Source organism: Dama dama, chromosome 30 (assembly GCF_033118175.1).
Source record: "Dama dama isolate Ldn47 chromosome 30, ASM3311817v1, whole genome shotgun sequence".
NCBI lineage: Eukaryota > Metazoa > Chordata > Mammalia > Artiodactyla > Cervidae > Dama > Dama dama.
The window spans coordinates 37533637-37549261 of NC_083710.1; the positions used below are offsets into that span (position 1 = coordinate 37533637).

The window sequence follows — 15625 nt, forward strand, 5'->3', positions numbered from 1 at the left end:
TGTGTTCCCAGCACTGTCTCTGATGTACCCACTGTGCCAAGTGTGTATGTGTGTAAACGTGATGGAAATGACCGCAGATGCAACAACAGAGAATCAAGTGGAGAGCTTGCTTATTGGAGGGATTCTGTCTCAGATGAGAGCCCCGAGTGGGCAGGGGACCCTGAGGGACAGTTTGGCGGCCCCCCAGTGGAAGATCTGGTGGGAGCAGGTGGGGAGGATGGGCGGTCAGCGCTGCCCTGTGGCCGTGGTTAGCGAGGCCGAGGCCCCGGGCAGGTGCCCAGCAGGCTTGCTTTGGAGCCGGACAGACCAGGACTTGAATTCCAGCCCCACGACTGGGGAGCAGTTCCTTCACCTCTGGGAGCCACAGTTTGCTCCTGTGTTGACAGACAGTGATGGTTCCAGGACGTTTCCAGCGCAGGGCCTGGTACACATGGAGTTTATTCCAGGGATGTGGTGAAAGCAGCCGGGTTCCTTCCTAGGGTGGTACAGCCCGCCTACGAGGCAATGCCAGGAGCCCAGAGGGGTGCAGTGGGCACGAGCTGCCAGGGCGCCCAGTGGAGGAGTGGGGCGCGGCCAGAGGCCCGGGCAGCCACTGTCAGAGCTGAGCCTGAGGAGTAGCAGCAGCTTGCTGAGGGGAGAGAGATGCCAAGGGACCAGCCCAGGGGAGAACCCAAGGCTCGTGGCAGGACACTGAGAGACCCAGAGCCTAAACCCAGGGCTGCAATGGGGGCTGAGACTGTCCCGCCTCTGGGCCTCCAGGAGCACAGAGGCCCAACCCCAGCCCACCCACCTCAGGACTCTAAGGGCCCCTCCCCAGGGGCTACAGAGCATGGAGGATGCACAGGGCACGACCTGCCTTTAAATCGAGAAGTAAAAATACTCACACATGGTTTGAGCCAAAGCTTTCTAAACCATTTATAGGAACCGGGCACCTGGGGTTTTGGTATCAGTTCAGTTCAGTCACTCAGTCATGTCCTACTCTTTGCAACCCCATGGACTGCAGCATGCCAAGCTTCCCTGTCCATCACCAGCTCCCAACTCTTCAGAGTCTTTTCTAAGGAATCAGTTCGGAGGGGGTACTGGTATAAATCGGGAGATTCTGGGGGCTTTGGTATAAATGAAGCTCTATCTTGGTGTGACCCTTGTCACTGCTCGGGCATCAAGGGTAGTGAGGCCCCACGTCTAATCCAGACATGAACTTCTGCCCTGGCAGGGGCATTTCCAGGAGACCCGTGGGCATCATGAAGGGTTTATCAGTGGAGGGCAGCACGGCCAAGTCAACTGCCCTTTTTGACTGTATTGTCATCGCTGTGTTTAGAAGACTCACAGAGCACTGCCGTGTGTGTGGAATGGTTTGAAAGTCTAGGTGCGGCATAAGGGGGCCGTTCTGATGGTGTCAGGTTGAGCCCTGAATGGGAAGGGTGTCTTCTGTAACTAGGCGTGAGCTGACACTGACCAGCACCGGCTTCCTGGTCTCTCGAGGACAGCGCTGGGGCAGGAGGGGTGGATATGAGAGACTCAGAACAGCTCAGGGGTGTGTTACAGTGAAGCCGATGAATTATAAGGACAATGTAAATATGGTGAGCATTTCGAAAGGGGTAAATCTGATAGGCTTCTAGGATGTGAGAGGCAGAGACTGTTGCTGCTGGCTGGGGGTTGGCCAGTGGCGGGGGAATGGGGAATGTAGGCAGGAGCGCGAAGTCCCACCCTCCCCCCTCACCAGGGAGTGAGAGCTCGGAGCCTGGAAGGAGGAGGGGAACTTATGGGCTTTCTGGGTTGGGGCGTCGCTCCAGGTGGAGCGGTCAGTGTGGACCGAAGGACTGTGTCCTTTTTTTGCTGAGAGCAGGGAATACTGTCTGGCACAGAGTGGCTGAAGCCGAGGTGTTGAAGCAGCCAGATCCGAGCCCACTGCCCTCCAGCCTGTCTCTCTGCATAGACGAGTCTCACAGCACACATCCCAGGGCAGGTCCCTGCACTGGGGTTGAGGAAGTCGAGCCTGGGCACCCGTGGTGTCAGAATCACTTGGAAAGAGAGCTCTGGAAAGAGATTCTCGGCAAACGCCCCCTTCTGCTCCGCCCCCGCCCCCTGGAGGACCTGGCTCTCTGGCCCAGCGCCAGAGTCTGTGTTTTTCTGAACCCTCCCTACCCTCACCCCCACCCTCAGCCCAGGATGGGAAGCCATGGACCCTGGGTGTTTGGGGACCCCTGAGGGGTGTGGCCCTGAGGTCAGCGGGAGGGTGGTTCTGACATCGAAGCCCCCTGTGTCCGTGTTTGCACCCTCTCTGGCATCTCATGGCTCAGGGGCCGCCCTGGGTGCAGGGATGTGGCCGGTGGACCAGCCCCCTGCAGCAGCAGCACCCTGTCAAGTCCACCCTGGGCTCTGAGCATAGGCTACCTGCCCACCCGTCCAGGTTTGCTGTTTTGCTCTTCAGATGGGAAAGATGGGAAATGAGAACAGTTTATCTCCAACCCGAGGAAGCCTGAGGGGTCAGCAGGTTTCCTAAAATGTGTGTTTTTGATGGATTATTCCAAGTGCAGGAATTTTCCTGAAGTGACCTGTGTTTTAGTGGGAACCCCCTGTAGAGTGCTCTGCCCGTTGGGTGCTGAGTGTCCACACCCGTGTGGCCCGCAAGGCAGGTGCCCAGTTATGACTCCACCGTGTCAGCTGTTACCTTCCTCTTGCCTGTCACCTGCCCTCCCCAACCCTATGTCACAGGTAAGAGAAAGGCAGTCTTGGGGGAGTTCGGGCCAGGGCCAGGCTGGGACCCCAGCAAGCTCTTGTGGTTTTGAAATTCTGTCACTCTAAGCAAAAGCCCTTAAATCTGCAAAATTAGGCCAGATGGGAGAGACCTGTGTCCTGAGAAAAACTCCCCCTGGGACAGGGGTGGGGGCCTGTGTGCTGTGAGCGGGACTTGGGGTCCTGTGGGAGGGCCTTGTCCTTGGCGTGTATTACAGTCCGAGGTTCTCCATCGGTGGTGGTATTGACACGTCCTGAAAACTCGCCTGGAGGGCCCGTTGCCAGGTTTTGTTCCTCACAGACGTGAAATCCAGGTCAGGACAGAAGTTGTCACCCTCCCGGGGGGCGTGGACACTGCTCTTCGTTGGCGTTTGTGTCTAAGCTCGCATGGTCTCTACCGTGTTTGCAGCAGTCCTGACTACGAAGGCACGTCCGCTTTGGCCACAGCGGTCTCTCCTGGATGTTCCTGAAGCCGAGCTGGGCCAGGGCTGGAAGGGTGGATGGGGTTTCCTCAGATTGGTGCATGCAGGAAGCAAGCAGAGCCTGGGGGAGGCAAGAATTCGGGTCTGAATCTTAGGATGAGACTGTGTGAGGGATGGGCGGGTGAGGGGGGGAGGTGGTCCGCCTGGCGCAGCCCCTGGAGTCCTGGGATGCCTGCCTTTCCAGGGGACGTTGACCGTGACGATTAAGCAACACGGGTAGTTCACATTACGCACGTGTAGAATGTCTGCAGATGATTGCTCCACTGTCCCAGAGTTGTCCCTGCAGGCGTGTGTGCTGTCATGAGTGTGCAGGTCTTTTAGACCCGAAGGACGTCCTCTCTGGGCGTGGCCGCAGCTGTGAGGGCGCAGTGGACAGAGAAGCGAGCATGTCCCATCTCAGATTCCTCTGTCTTAGGGGTCGAGGTTTCCGTTTCAGTTTGCAACAGTCTTTGCTCACCGTTCACAAGATCCTTTTCGAACATAACTTTCACACACCTACTTATTCAACAACCCTGAACATTCATTGGAAGGACTGATGCTGAAGCTGAAGCTCCAATGCTTTGGTCATCTGATGCAGAGAGTGGACTCATTGAAAAGACCCTGATGCTGGGAAAAATTGAAGACAGGAGGAGAAGGGGATGACAGAGGATGAGATGGTTAAGATGGCATCATAGACTCAATGGACACAAGTTTGAGCAAACTCAGGGAGATGGTGAAGACAGGGAAGCCTGGCATGCTGTAGTCCATGGGGTCACAGAGGGTTGGACATGACTTGAGTGACTGAACAAAAATAACTTATTCAATAATAGAAATGATGCCGCTGGTGAGGACCTGAAGACTTGGAAGCCTGAGTGCTCCTGTTGGGACATAGAGCAGTGCAACCACCGTGGGGAGCAGCGTGCTAAGTAGAAATTTAGCCTCAGAAAGCTAAGTAGAATTTCCACATGACCCGGTCATCCCACTTCCGAACACACATCCAGGAGGCCTGGAGGAGGTGTTCGCACTGCTGTGTTTAAGAGGCGGAAGCACCCCAAACGCACCTGGATGTTTAGATGGATGAAGAAAGCTCGGTATCAGGTGCAGTAGAAGGAAATCGGATACAGGCAACTACATGGGTGAACCTTGAGGACATGGTGCTGAAGGGAATAAGCCCGCTACAAAATCACTGTGGGACATCACTCAGTGAAGGGTGTGAAGTGTTCAGAGCTCAGAAACAAGGCGGAAGGCTCGTTGCCAGGGAATGCGGGCGTCAGTGTTCAGTGGGGCCAGAGTGTCAGTTTCGCAAGATGAGAAAGTTCTGGGGTTGGTCACACAACCATGTGCATGTAGTCAACACTGCTGAAGTGTACACTTATAAATGGCCGGGACGGCCTGTTCTATGTGTGTTTTACCACTAAAGGAAGGAAAGAAGGACGCTAATTAATTAAGGTTCCTCTTTCATTATTAGAATGTATTCATCTCTCCTAATTTTGCAGAAGTGCATTTTGAGAATCAGTAGTAGATTCACATCATGCAAAACAGCCCTAAATAAAAAGTCACCACTGAAAAGCAGACAAGAAAGAGGGTCACAGAATAACCTCCAGGAAAGGCCCCGTGTGAACCTGGGTCTGCAGGTGACACACAGGCCTCGGTGAGAAGGCGACACTGGTGAGCGGGCGGGCTCGGGGAGGTCTGCCCAGCGGGGTGGGCTCGGCGGGGGAGGGGGGCATTTAGCTGGCAGGGAATGGGGCTTCCCTGCAAAGGAATCTGCACTGAGGCAGTTGGTCGCTGCTCTGGGGTTCTCGTGTACATGAGGGAACTGTGTTTCCAGAAGTCGGCCTTGGATCCGCCTAGGGTGTGGCTGGAGAGGGTGGTGTGGGTGGTAGGCAGAGAGACCTGGGTGTGTACTCAGCCTCCACTGACCCTTGTGCCCCCAGAGGAGGAGTTAAACTCCTGGGAGCCTGAGTTCCCTCACCAGCAGTCTGCATTTTTGAGTGCCTTCTGCATGCCAGGGGTTACACTGGGTGCTGGGGTACAAGAATAGACTCCGCCTGTTCCCTCAAGAAGTTCTGACCTCAGAAGGGAAACCCTCACAAAGGCAGGAGTGTGGGGTGACAGGAAACCAAGGACAGGAGTGTGGGGTGACAGGAACCCTGCTCTGTGCAGACAGTCAGAATGTGCCCGCACCCCTCCCATGCAGACACTGGAGAAACCCCACTCCCTGAAATACGTGTGAACCATAGTACAGAAGCACAGGGGGCCGTAAACTTATAAGGGGCTTTAAGATCCTGAAGGCAGTTAAGATCACAAGGGGAGAAGGACTAGGGGCTCCGACAGACCTGGGGTGGCGTGGTCCCCCCTCCCTAGTCAGCTGTGAACGCCGCGCTGTGGTCCGGCAGCTCCCCGAGGGCTCCGTAGGAGACGGGCTGCAGGCTCGCTGCTGCCTCCCTGGTGTCTGCTAAGAGACTCGTGTGCCTAGAGCAGGTGTGTCTGCCTCCTCCAGGTCCTCTCCCCAACTCCCGGACACACCCCCGAAAAGACCGCAGAGCACTGTGACACAGCACAGGGCAGGGGTGACCACACGGCACGCACACGCGCGCGCACACACACACACACACACACACACACACAGCAGGCACCATGGGAGGTGTGCCCTGAGCAAGTGGCAGGGTTGGAGGGAATGGCAGAGGAGAGCTGGAGCCTGGCCCTGGATAGACAGGTGTCTGCAGGGCACCTGCAACATGGCCTGTCCAGAGGGATGGGCTGAGGATGTAAGATGAACTCAGGTCACGAAGACTTGGTATAAAGTAAGGAACAGGAAATATCTCACTTTTAAAAAGTTAAAAATAATTTTCAAAAATCTCATTTTTAAAAACAGCTTCTACAGTTTAGAAATAGACCTGTCCCTGAGGGTGAAGTGACTGGAAATGCCAGCTGGTGGGTCCTTGAAAGAATCATCAGGGCTCTCCCTCCGCCATCACCGGCCAACCTTCCTCCTCCTGCCCCCACCGCAGCTCCTCCCGTGATTCCCTTTCCCATTAATTCTCCCAGTAACCTGGGATTTTCTGAACGAGGTGGACTTGATCCTCTTGGTTGCCCCCTTGTTACCTGGACCCGCATGTCCTTGAATGTCACACCCCGTCCCCGCCCTCCAGCCGTCTGTCTGATGGAAAACGGTGGTTCCTCCTGCTGCAGTTGACCCACCTCCCGCAACTGGTCTCCTGCCCACACCCCCACCCCCTTCAAGCTGTGGCCAAGTCGCTCTTGTGCGTCCCAGCCCACCAACATGGATGTCCTCACCGCAGTGACTCCTGTTAGCGAGTTCCAACCACAAATCAAGGGTGCTACAGACTTGACACACATTATCTCATCTATTTCTCCAAAAAGAAAGAGACTACTGTTTACAACAGAAGGATTGGGGCTCAGGGAGACAGGGTGCCTGGTTGGGCTCCCTGCCTGGAGGTGGGCAGGCTTGAATTCAGACTCTTAACACCTGTTCTTTATCTGTATTGCCAGGGACCCATCACTCCCCTGCCCAGGCTCCTCCTTGCTCTCCAGTCCCTCTTTGTTTGAGGTTGTGGTGCCCAAGTGCAGCCACATGTGTCCACAGTCAGGGGCCAGGCCCCTCTCCCAGGAGGCCCTGTCCTTCTCACAGGGATGCTCGGTGACAGATGAGCCTCGGGGAGGAATCCGCCATCCTGAAAGGAGATTGGAGTGGCCAGGTGGTCCGTCCTGAATGCTGTTCCCATCTTCAGAAGGTGCTGGGTAACTCCTAACTGTGACACGTGAGCCCCAGCCTTTGCTGTGTGGAAGACCGGGAAGCCCAGCTGCTTGGCTCCACTTAGGATACCCTCAGCATCTCCTGATTCAACAGCACACACTGTGCCTTGCAGGGAAACATGGCGACAGGACACTTAAAGATTGAGCACAGGAGGAGAAGGGGACAACAGAGGATGAGACGGTTGGATGGCATCACCGACTCAATGGACATGGGTTTGGGTAGACTCTGGGAGTTGGTGATGGACAGGGAGGCCTGGTGTGCTGCAGTTCATGGGTTCGCAAAGAGTCAGACACGACTGAGCAACTGAACAGAACAGAACAGATATATATATAAATTTTCAACTTTGTTTTCCTCCTCAAGCTTATTTAGAAACACTGCATCTTTTACATCCACTTTGGAACACAAATTTCCAAGTACATCACACATTGTTTGCTCAGTATCCTGACTCAGGGAATAACCCTGCACATCACTGTCTGCAGTGGTCTCTGAAGTGTCCCCTTCCCACCCACTGGGACATGAAGCCCTGGCTCCTCCTAGCGTCAGCTGCTATCTTTGGATTATGATAGCTCAGTAGACATTTTCTAATGGTTTCTTACTCTGGGTAGGATAATAAATGACAACTTTCCCACGAGGACTCAGAGCTCACAGGTTTTGTCCTTATATTTTTGCCATTGGCTGCGTCCTTTAAACCACACCATCGCTCTCTCTCTCTCAGTTTCTTCCGATGGAGGTGCGGAGCCGTCTGCCCTAGTGGACGACAACGGCAGCGAGGAGGACTTCAGCTACGAGGACCTGTGTCGGGCCAACCCCCGATACCTGCAGCCGGGTGGGGAGCAGCTAGCCATCAACGAGGTACTGGGGTCCCTTCCACGTGGCGGCAGCTGGTGTGTCTAGGCCTAGAATCCACTCCTACTTGTTTCTCTGGTTATTTCTTAGTGAACATAGTCTAACACCGAGAACTCCAGTTAGGCATTTTCAAGGGCGATTTATGTGATTAAGTGTTGCAGACAACCAAAGCTGTCCCTCCCAGTCAGAAGGCCGTCATGACGCCTGGAAAGGGCTTCTCGGTCTAGGCAGTGCCCTGCCTACCTTTATAAAGTTCTCACAGCCCTTGTGGGCAGCGAGCGTTAGATACTGTCCACGTTTTGGCAAACATTCGGAGACTAAGAGGCTGAGCAACCTGCTAGCAGGTGGCAGAGCCAAAGTGAAGCACGCCTTTCTCCGGGCTTCTTTCTGCTCCTCTGCGTCGTTAGCTCTTTTTTTTTTTTTTACAAAAGTCTTTGCAGCAGCCCCTCTAGCCTTGGGAGCTCATTTGGAGCCTGTTTGGAGGCTCAGAAACCCCCTGGAGGGTGAACAGTCTGGACAGTCTCACTTGTTGGGTGACTGACTTAGGGATTGAATGGGCTCAGGGGTTCCTTTAAGAGCATGTGAGGGTGCCCCCCTGGTTCTTTCCCCCTTCGTGTCCTGTGACATCAGGTGCTTGAGCATCATCCATGTGGGCGCTTGGGGGCTGGGGGGCTCAGGGTCCCCCGGGGCTCGGTGCTGAGCGCCCACCTCTCCACTTCAGCTGATCGGCGATGGCAGCGTGGTCTGTGCGGAGGCCCTGTGGGACCACGTGACCATGGACGAACAGGAGCTGGGCTTCAAGGCGGGGGACGTCATCCAGGTCCTGGAGGCTTCGCACAAGGACTGGTGGTGGGGCCGCAGCGCAGACAGGGAGGCCTGGTTCCCGGCCAGCTTCGTACGGGTGAGTGTCCTCCTGTCTCCAGCGGCGGGGCGGAGCAGGCGCAGTGCCAGGGCCACTCTTTCCTCATCACCCATTGAGCCAGACCTCTCTGCGGTCAGGTGGGTGGTGGAGCAGTGTCCACGGGGGTCAGCTGGGCAGCTGGCATCGCTGCTGCATTTGCAATGCTCGGCTGGGCACCTGCGGGCTCAGGATCCTTGCTGCCCTCCTGACCATCCTGGGGAGTGGAAACTAGGGGACCCAGGCCCGGTGCCGCCCCCACTGACTGTCCCTCCCGTGTGGCCGCAGCTGCGCGTCAACCAGGAGGAGCTGTCGGAGGGCTCCAGTGGCGGCCCCGGCGAGGAGCAGGAGGAGGACACGGGTAGGGCCCGCCACAAGCACCCCGAGAGCAAGCAGCAGATGCGGGCCAACGTGGTCCAGGAGATAATGGACACCGAGCGCGTGTACATCAAGCACCTCCGGGATATCTGCGAGGTGGGCCTGGACGACGCAGTGGCCCCGCCCCTGTCTCGCGGCCCCTCCCCTGCCCCGCGGCCCCTCCCCTTACGCGCGGCCCCGCCCCGCCCCGCGGCTCCTCCCCTTACTCGCAGCCCCTCCCCTTACCCGAGGCCCCTCCCTACCGCCTCGTATCCCAGCTCCGGTGTTTCCAGAGCCCCGCCCGCCCCCACGGCCGCTGGCTCACAAGTTGCTAGTCCACCCTGGGCAGTGAGGACGGCTCGCCGTCCTCAGGGTGCAGTGCCGCCACCCCCTCCAGACCCGAGGGAACTCAGAGCGAATGACCGTCCTGGGGGGCACACTTTTGAGACCCTCCTGACCCCCTCTGAAGCCCCGCGGGGTCTGTCTCACCCAGACGCAGGCAGGGACACAGTACCCTCTGGTGACACCCCAGCTCTGTCCTACAGTGTTCGGGATCCCGTTGGCAACAGTCTGCCCCACCCCCACCGCGGTATTTCCCGTTTTGTGGCTTCTGTACAGCGGTGCGCTAGACTGTCCTGTGCCCACCCTGGTCACTGGAGCCTCCTGACCGTGAATGCGGACCCTGCAGTTTGCGGTCCGCTGAGAGAGCCTAGCAGGAAGCAGGCCAAGTGCGCCCCTCTCTGTGGGGTTGGCTTCACCCCCAGATAAGGACCCCCAGCTTTTGGCTTATGTGTGGCCGTCTTGTCCCCTGGGAACCCACGCTTGAGGGAGCAAAGCCTTATTTTAGGGGAACAGCCCCTGCTGATGACTGCTGAGCACGGCCTTGCCCCTCCCCTGGGTTAAGTCGACCATGCAGCACTCAGGGCGGGTCTATGCACCCCGAGGGCAGACAAGGAAGCCCAGGTGCCCAGGAGTAAGCGGGGTTGGGGTATAAACCCGACCCGCCACCCTGCAGCCTGTGGTCTGTTCTGCCATGGTCAGTTCAGTGTATGCAGTTACACCGTGCCCGCTTGGGGACAACTGTAGGTGTTCCATGGCCTCTCCATCCTAATGCCATTCCTGCCCGCGTGCATCCAGGGTGTAGACAATTAGCGGTGCTGACATCAGTGCAGCCTCGGGTTGGAGATATCCAGGTTTGTGTCATTGTCTCCAGAAAGCGGGTGCCAGCAGAGCCCCGGCTAAGCCATCCTTGGCCCTGGACTGTGACAGGGAACAGTCAGCAATGCGTCTATGCTGGGCAGGCCTTTTTGGCTGTAATGTGGAATTAAGGATGGGAGCCCGGGCATTTTAGGAGTTTAGAGAAGGTGTGGCAGGACCAATTTCTGAGCTCTGATGTTTGAGACCAAGCCACCTGTTTCATGAATATAACCTGGAAGCTTTTTATGGTTTCTTGAATTATAAATCCAACCACACTTACGTTTTCTCTTTCCTTTTGTCTTTAACGTATTTAGGGTACATCTTAGCTATGGAAGTATAATTAGCCTATCAGGGACCCCCTCAGGTTAAGATAATTTTCTCTAGTTAAAACTCATTCTAGGGCTTTCCTAGTGGCTCAGTGGTAAAGAATCTGCCTGTCAATGCAGGCGACATGGGTTCGTTCCCTGGTCCAGGAAGATCCCACATGCTTTGGAGCAACTTAGCCCCTGCTCCTCAACTACTGAAACCCACACACCTGGAGCCCATGCTCTGCCATAAGAGAAGCCACTGCACTGAGAAGCCTGCACGCCACAACTCGAGAGTAGCTCCCACTTGCCGCAACTAGAGAAAAGCTTGTGCAGCAACAAAGACCCAGCACAGCCAAAAACAAAAAATAAAATTGTGTGTGTGTATATATATATGTTTTTTTTTCTTTTAAAGCCCACTCTAAGACCATGGCTCTGGGCCCCCAAAAGCAGTATTGTTGAAATAATTTCTTTGAATTCTTAGATTCATAGAAAAGAGTTTGCTTTCCTATGTTGTAGGGCTACATCAGACAGTGTCGCAAGCACACAGCGATGTTCTCGGTTGCACAACTGGCCACCATTTTCGGAAACATTGAAGACATTTACAGATTTCAAAGAAAGTTCTTGAAAGACCTTGAGAAGCAGTACAATAAAGAGGAACCTCATCTGAGTGAAATAGGGTCCTGCTTCCTTCAGCACGTACGTCACCTTTTACTTCTTATTAATAACGTCACATCCAGTTAAGTAATTTAGAAATGTTTCTTTGCGAAGAAGAGGGGTCCCTTTCTATTTTATTTCTTTGTTTGATTAACTTCTCATAGGATGGAGGTGTCACTTGCAAATTAAGTTAATTAGTTTATATGGTTCATCTTGACCTAAATACCCCAGGTCTATATTTTTTTCAAGTCTTCTCACTTCTCTAGGGTTTGGAGTTAGTGGAGTAATTTCTCGGAGGTGGCTGGGAGGGGCCCCCAGGGAGTCCGGGTTGCAGGGCAGCGGGGAGGAGGTAGGCACGTGGACAGCAGCTGCAGCCCAGGAAGGAGGCCTGTGACCCCGAGGCAAGGCTCTGCGTCTCCCTGGTCACCGGGAGAAACCCACCTGCCCGGGAGAGGAGGGGGCAGGAGGCAGCCAGGGCAGAAACCGACACCTCCCCCTTGTCCCAGGTGACACGGAGGGCGCTGCCCCCCAGGGAGGCCTGTGCCCCTGCCACACCCTCTGGGGGTCCTTGGAAGGGGCCGGTTTGGGGGAGGGGGGATGCTGTGTCCTCCGCAGCCTCCCCTCCACCCCTTCCCACAGGGAGGAGTCTGTGCTACAGGCGCCCCTGTGCGGGATGGGTGTCGGGGGACTGGTGTTTTCCGCGCTCGCGGCTCCCGGAGCTCCCGAGCTGACGCGGCTGCACGCCCTCCCCAGCAAGAGGGCTTCGCCATCTACTCGGAGTACTGCAACAACCACCCGGGCGCCTGCGCAGAGCTGGCGGGCCTGATGCAGCAGCGCCGCTACCGCCACTTCTTCGAGGCCTGCCGATTGCTCCAGCAGATGATCGACATCGCGCTGGACGGCTTCCTGCTGACGCCCGTGCAGAAGATCTGCAAGTACCCGCTGCAGCTGGCCGAGCTGCTCAAGTACACCGCGCCGGAGCACAGGTGGGGGGCAGAAACTCGGACGTGGAGGGCCGCCTGCGTCATACTGTATTGCCTAGTGGAATCAGAGTACCGTTATAGAGGGGGAGGACACACAGGACCCCTGAAGGAGCAGGCAGTTTCCAGGGTGTGTTGAGTGGGGTCCATGGTTTCCTGAGGTCCTGCTGGGCTCCCACCCGGTTCTGGTCCAGTGCTTGCTTGCTCGGTAACCAGCCTGCCCACCCTGTCCCTCTGGCTCTGAGCACAGGGCTTCTGGTTGTGGTTACTGAACGCTCCACCTCCCTTTGGGGCTTATTTGTGAATTCTCCTGAAAGGACCCCCCAAATTATCCTTTGCTTACGAATAGCAGCTTGTCGTTTTCCCGCGTGTACAGAACCATGTCTGATCTTGCTGTGATTGGATGTCAACTGTCACCTATTCAGTCAGCTCCGGGATGTGGGTGAGGGTATCCCCCACAGGCAGGGCTGCTTGGTGCCCTTTGCTGACGGCAATGATCCCTCGATGAGTTTTCAGCAGCCTACAGCTGAGGGCCAGCGGGGACACGGCTGTCACCCAGCAGTATTTTAGGATAATGCCTCTGTGTTTAGGAAAACCAAACCTTGTCCCTGACATCTGTGTTGCAACACAAGGCTTTGCCTCTGCCTGCAGCCCTCGGAAGGACAGGGGTCCATTGGGAAGAGGGAGCCAGGAGAGGACAGTGCCTAGAAGAATTTGCTGCAGCAGACCACCAACTCTGCTTAACATCTGTCTATTGCCTTGAGAGCAGTCAGATTCTCCAGGCAGCGCCCGCCCTGCATGGTGCGGGGGACGGGTCATTCTTCTGTCCTCAGCCGCTGGACTCCTGTGGAGAGACAGGCCTGGGAAAGGGGGCTTTTCACAATTAGATGGAAGGTAGAAGGGAAGAGCAGGGTCGCTTATCGACATGCCCAGACAATGATGTTAGTTTAAAGAATCAAGATGAAAGGACTAAGAGGAAGGAGTTTGTTGAAAAAAATTAAAAAGAAGCTGTGATTTTTTTTTTTTCTGATGGGAAAATCAGAAAACTTCAATAAAGAAAAGATAGCAAAGTCAGGCAAGTCACAAATTAGAAGAAATCTTTTTGAAGAGAATAAAAAGACATCATGATGAGGAACCAGAAAAAATAAAAATGCAACTTAGGAAGCAAAACATCTTGAAAGACGGGAAAGCTATACCAGGGGTGCACTCATTGCCCTTCAGCACTAATTTTTCTCTTTTAAGGGCATTTTTCACTATGAAGCATTTGCATACTTTGTTTCACCCCCCAAAAAAAATCATTTTAAAGGAAATGACAAAAAGCCATTTCCTCATCTGAACTAAAACAAACCCCAATATTTCAAAAGACCATTACATTCTGCTTCTTTTCCGGAATTGTACAGAAAAATTTGTAGAAAAACAGTAATTTTGCACACTTTCCTTATTGCTGGAGCCCTCTCTGGGGGGGTTGCTCCCGTTATTTTGGCAACCCCCGTGTGCCACTTTGTTCTTCTTTTTTGCTCTGCTTCCGTCTGAAGACAGTGGGGTCTGATCTGCCTAGAGATGCGGGTGGGGTTGTTGTTCATTTGCTAAGTCATGTCTGACTCTGTGAACAGAGGAACTGCAGCACACCAGGTTCCTCTGTCCTCCACTATCTCCAGGAGTTTGCTTAAATTCTTGTCCATTGTCGGTGATGCCATCCAATCATCTCATTCTCTGCCACCCCCTTCTCCTTTTGCTTTCAGTCTTTCCCAGCATCAGGGTCTTTTCCAGTGAATCGGCTCTTTGCATCAGGTGATCAAAGTATTGGAGCTTCAGTGGGGTGGGGAGTGTTTGGTAAACAGCAGAGTCTGCTCCCAAGGCTTTCCCCCAGCTGTGAAGGACTGCAGTCTAGTCCACCCGAGACCCTGGGGCTGTGTCTGTCCTGGAAGACACAGGAAAGTGCTGGGGGAAAAGACTTAGCTCTTAGCCGGACAACTGCTTTCCACATCCCCAAAGTGTTAGTGATGGACAGGGAGGCCTGGTGTGCTGCAGTCCATGGGGTCACAAAAGTCGGAAAGGACTGAGTGACTGAACTGAACTGAAAGTATTAATGCAGAACAAGACCTGCATGTAAACCTTTCTGGCCCCAGGCAGGCTCTCTTGCAGCCTGTGTGCAGATCAGAGCCTCTGTTTTCCTGGTGTCTCCAGGGTGTGAGGGGCTGCTGGGCAGGGGGACGTAGCGGTTTGGTTTGACTGCAGTGTGTGGAAAGCACCAGAAATGAAGGTGCTTAGACACAGGAAATGCCAGTCAGCATTTATACAACTCACTCATGTCCTCCCATGTAAGACGGGGCTCAGCCAATCAGGACTCCTGGAATGAGTGGTGACCGTCACAGAACTCTACAGGGAAAACTAGCTCTGTGTGGACCAGGGCCAAAACAGAGGCCTGTCCCTTCTTTGTTAATGAAAATCACCCCTCGTCACTGTGACTAAAACTTGTTTCTTGTGGCCTCTGCTTTCATTCACTGTGGTTTCTGGGAAACGACTGATGACATTCTTATTCCAGAAAATTCTGCTGGCATTTGATCGGCCCCCTTAGCCTACGCAGACTGTAGCCTACTCACGGAGGAACAGTGGCTGTTGTTTAGAGGCCGTCTTGTCTAGGCTGTCAGTGTACAATCAGGGGTGGAGCGTGTTGCTTCATGGGTCCTCGTTTGCCCATCGCCTGTTACATGGTTAAAATTAACCCCTTACCTTGCAGTGATTACGACAACATAAAGGCAGCATACGAGGCCATGAAGAACGTCGCCTGCCTGATCAATGAGCGGAAACGCAAGCTGGAAAGCATAGACAAGATCGCGCGCTGGCAGGTGTCCATCGTGGGCTGGGAGGTATGTTGGAGCCCGCCACCCCCAGCACCGAACCCCCCTCCACCCTCAACTTGTGGTCCCCTGCTGGGATGACACGCTTTACAACCTGTGATAGGTTCCCTCTGCTCTTGGCTTCCATGGTGTGATGTTTTGATTCACACTGTTGAAGTTAGCAGTCAAATGCTTGACCCTTCACCTCCACTGGGAAGTACTCTGAAGAGTGTCTTCAGAGTACCCAATAATCAGTTTATTGGGTACACCCTTTTCCCCTCCTGCCTGATGGTGGGCTCCATGAGGGCGGCTGGAGAGCGCTCCTAGAGCAGCAGGTTGTGTGGAGGTGGGAGTGCGTGTCCCCTGTGATCTGGGCGAGAAGGATGCTCCATCTGTAAGGTGAGGGGCAGGCAGGAGAGGTGTTACCTGCAGGGCTGGTGAGGACCGTGTGAGGCTGTGCAGTGTAGCACTGACACACGGCCTGAGTGGTGGTCCAGCGTGTGCACACACACATACATGCACACTTTTATTTATAAAAACAACAGTGACAGCAGCTAGAGCTTGGAC

At 54.8% G+C, this 15625-nt stretch overlaps 1 protein-coding gene across 5 annotated transcripts in view; it reads left to right on the top strand.

Moving 5' to 3' along the window:
* SPATA13 (spermatogenesis associated 13) overlaps positions 1 to 15625 on the top strand; it is a 223041-nt gene that overhangs the window by 199344 nt on the left and 8072 nt on the right. For 4 of the 5 annotated variants that reach the window (XM_061133466.1, XM_061133468.1, XM_061133467.1 and 1 more), the window contains 6 exons: positions 7694 to 7830; positions 8546 to 8725; positions 9011 to 9196; positions 11101 to 11280; positions 11992 to 12224; positions 14959 to 15088. In XM_061133466.1, coding sequence (XP_060989449.1) covers positions 7694 to 7830; positions 8546 to 8725; positions 9011 to 9196; positions 11101 to 11280; positions 11992 to 12224; positions 14959 to 15088 — 1046 coding nt within the window. Of the gene's footprint in view, positions 1 to 6918; positions 6956 to 7693; positions 7831 to 8545; positions 8726 to 9010; positions 9197 to 11100; positions 11281 to 11991; positions 12225 to 14958; positions 15089 to 15625 lie in introns of those variants that run through there. The other variant, XM_061133470.1, reaches the window with a different exon arrangement.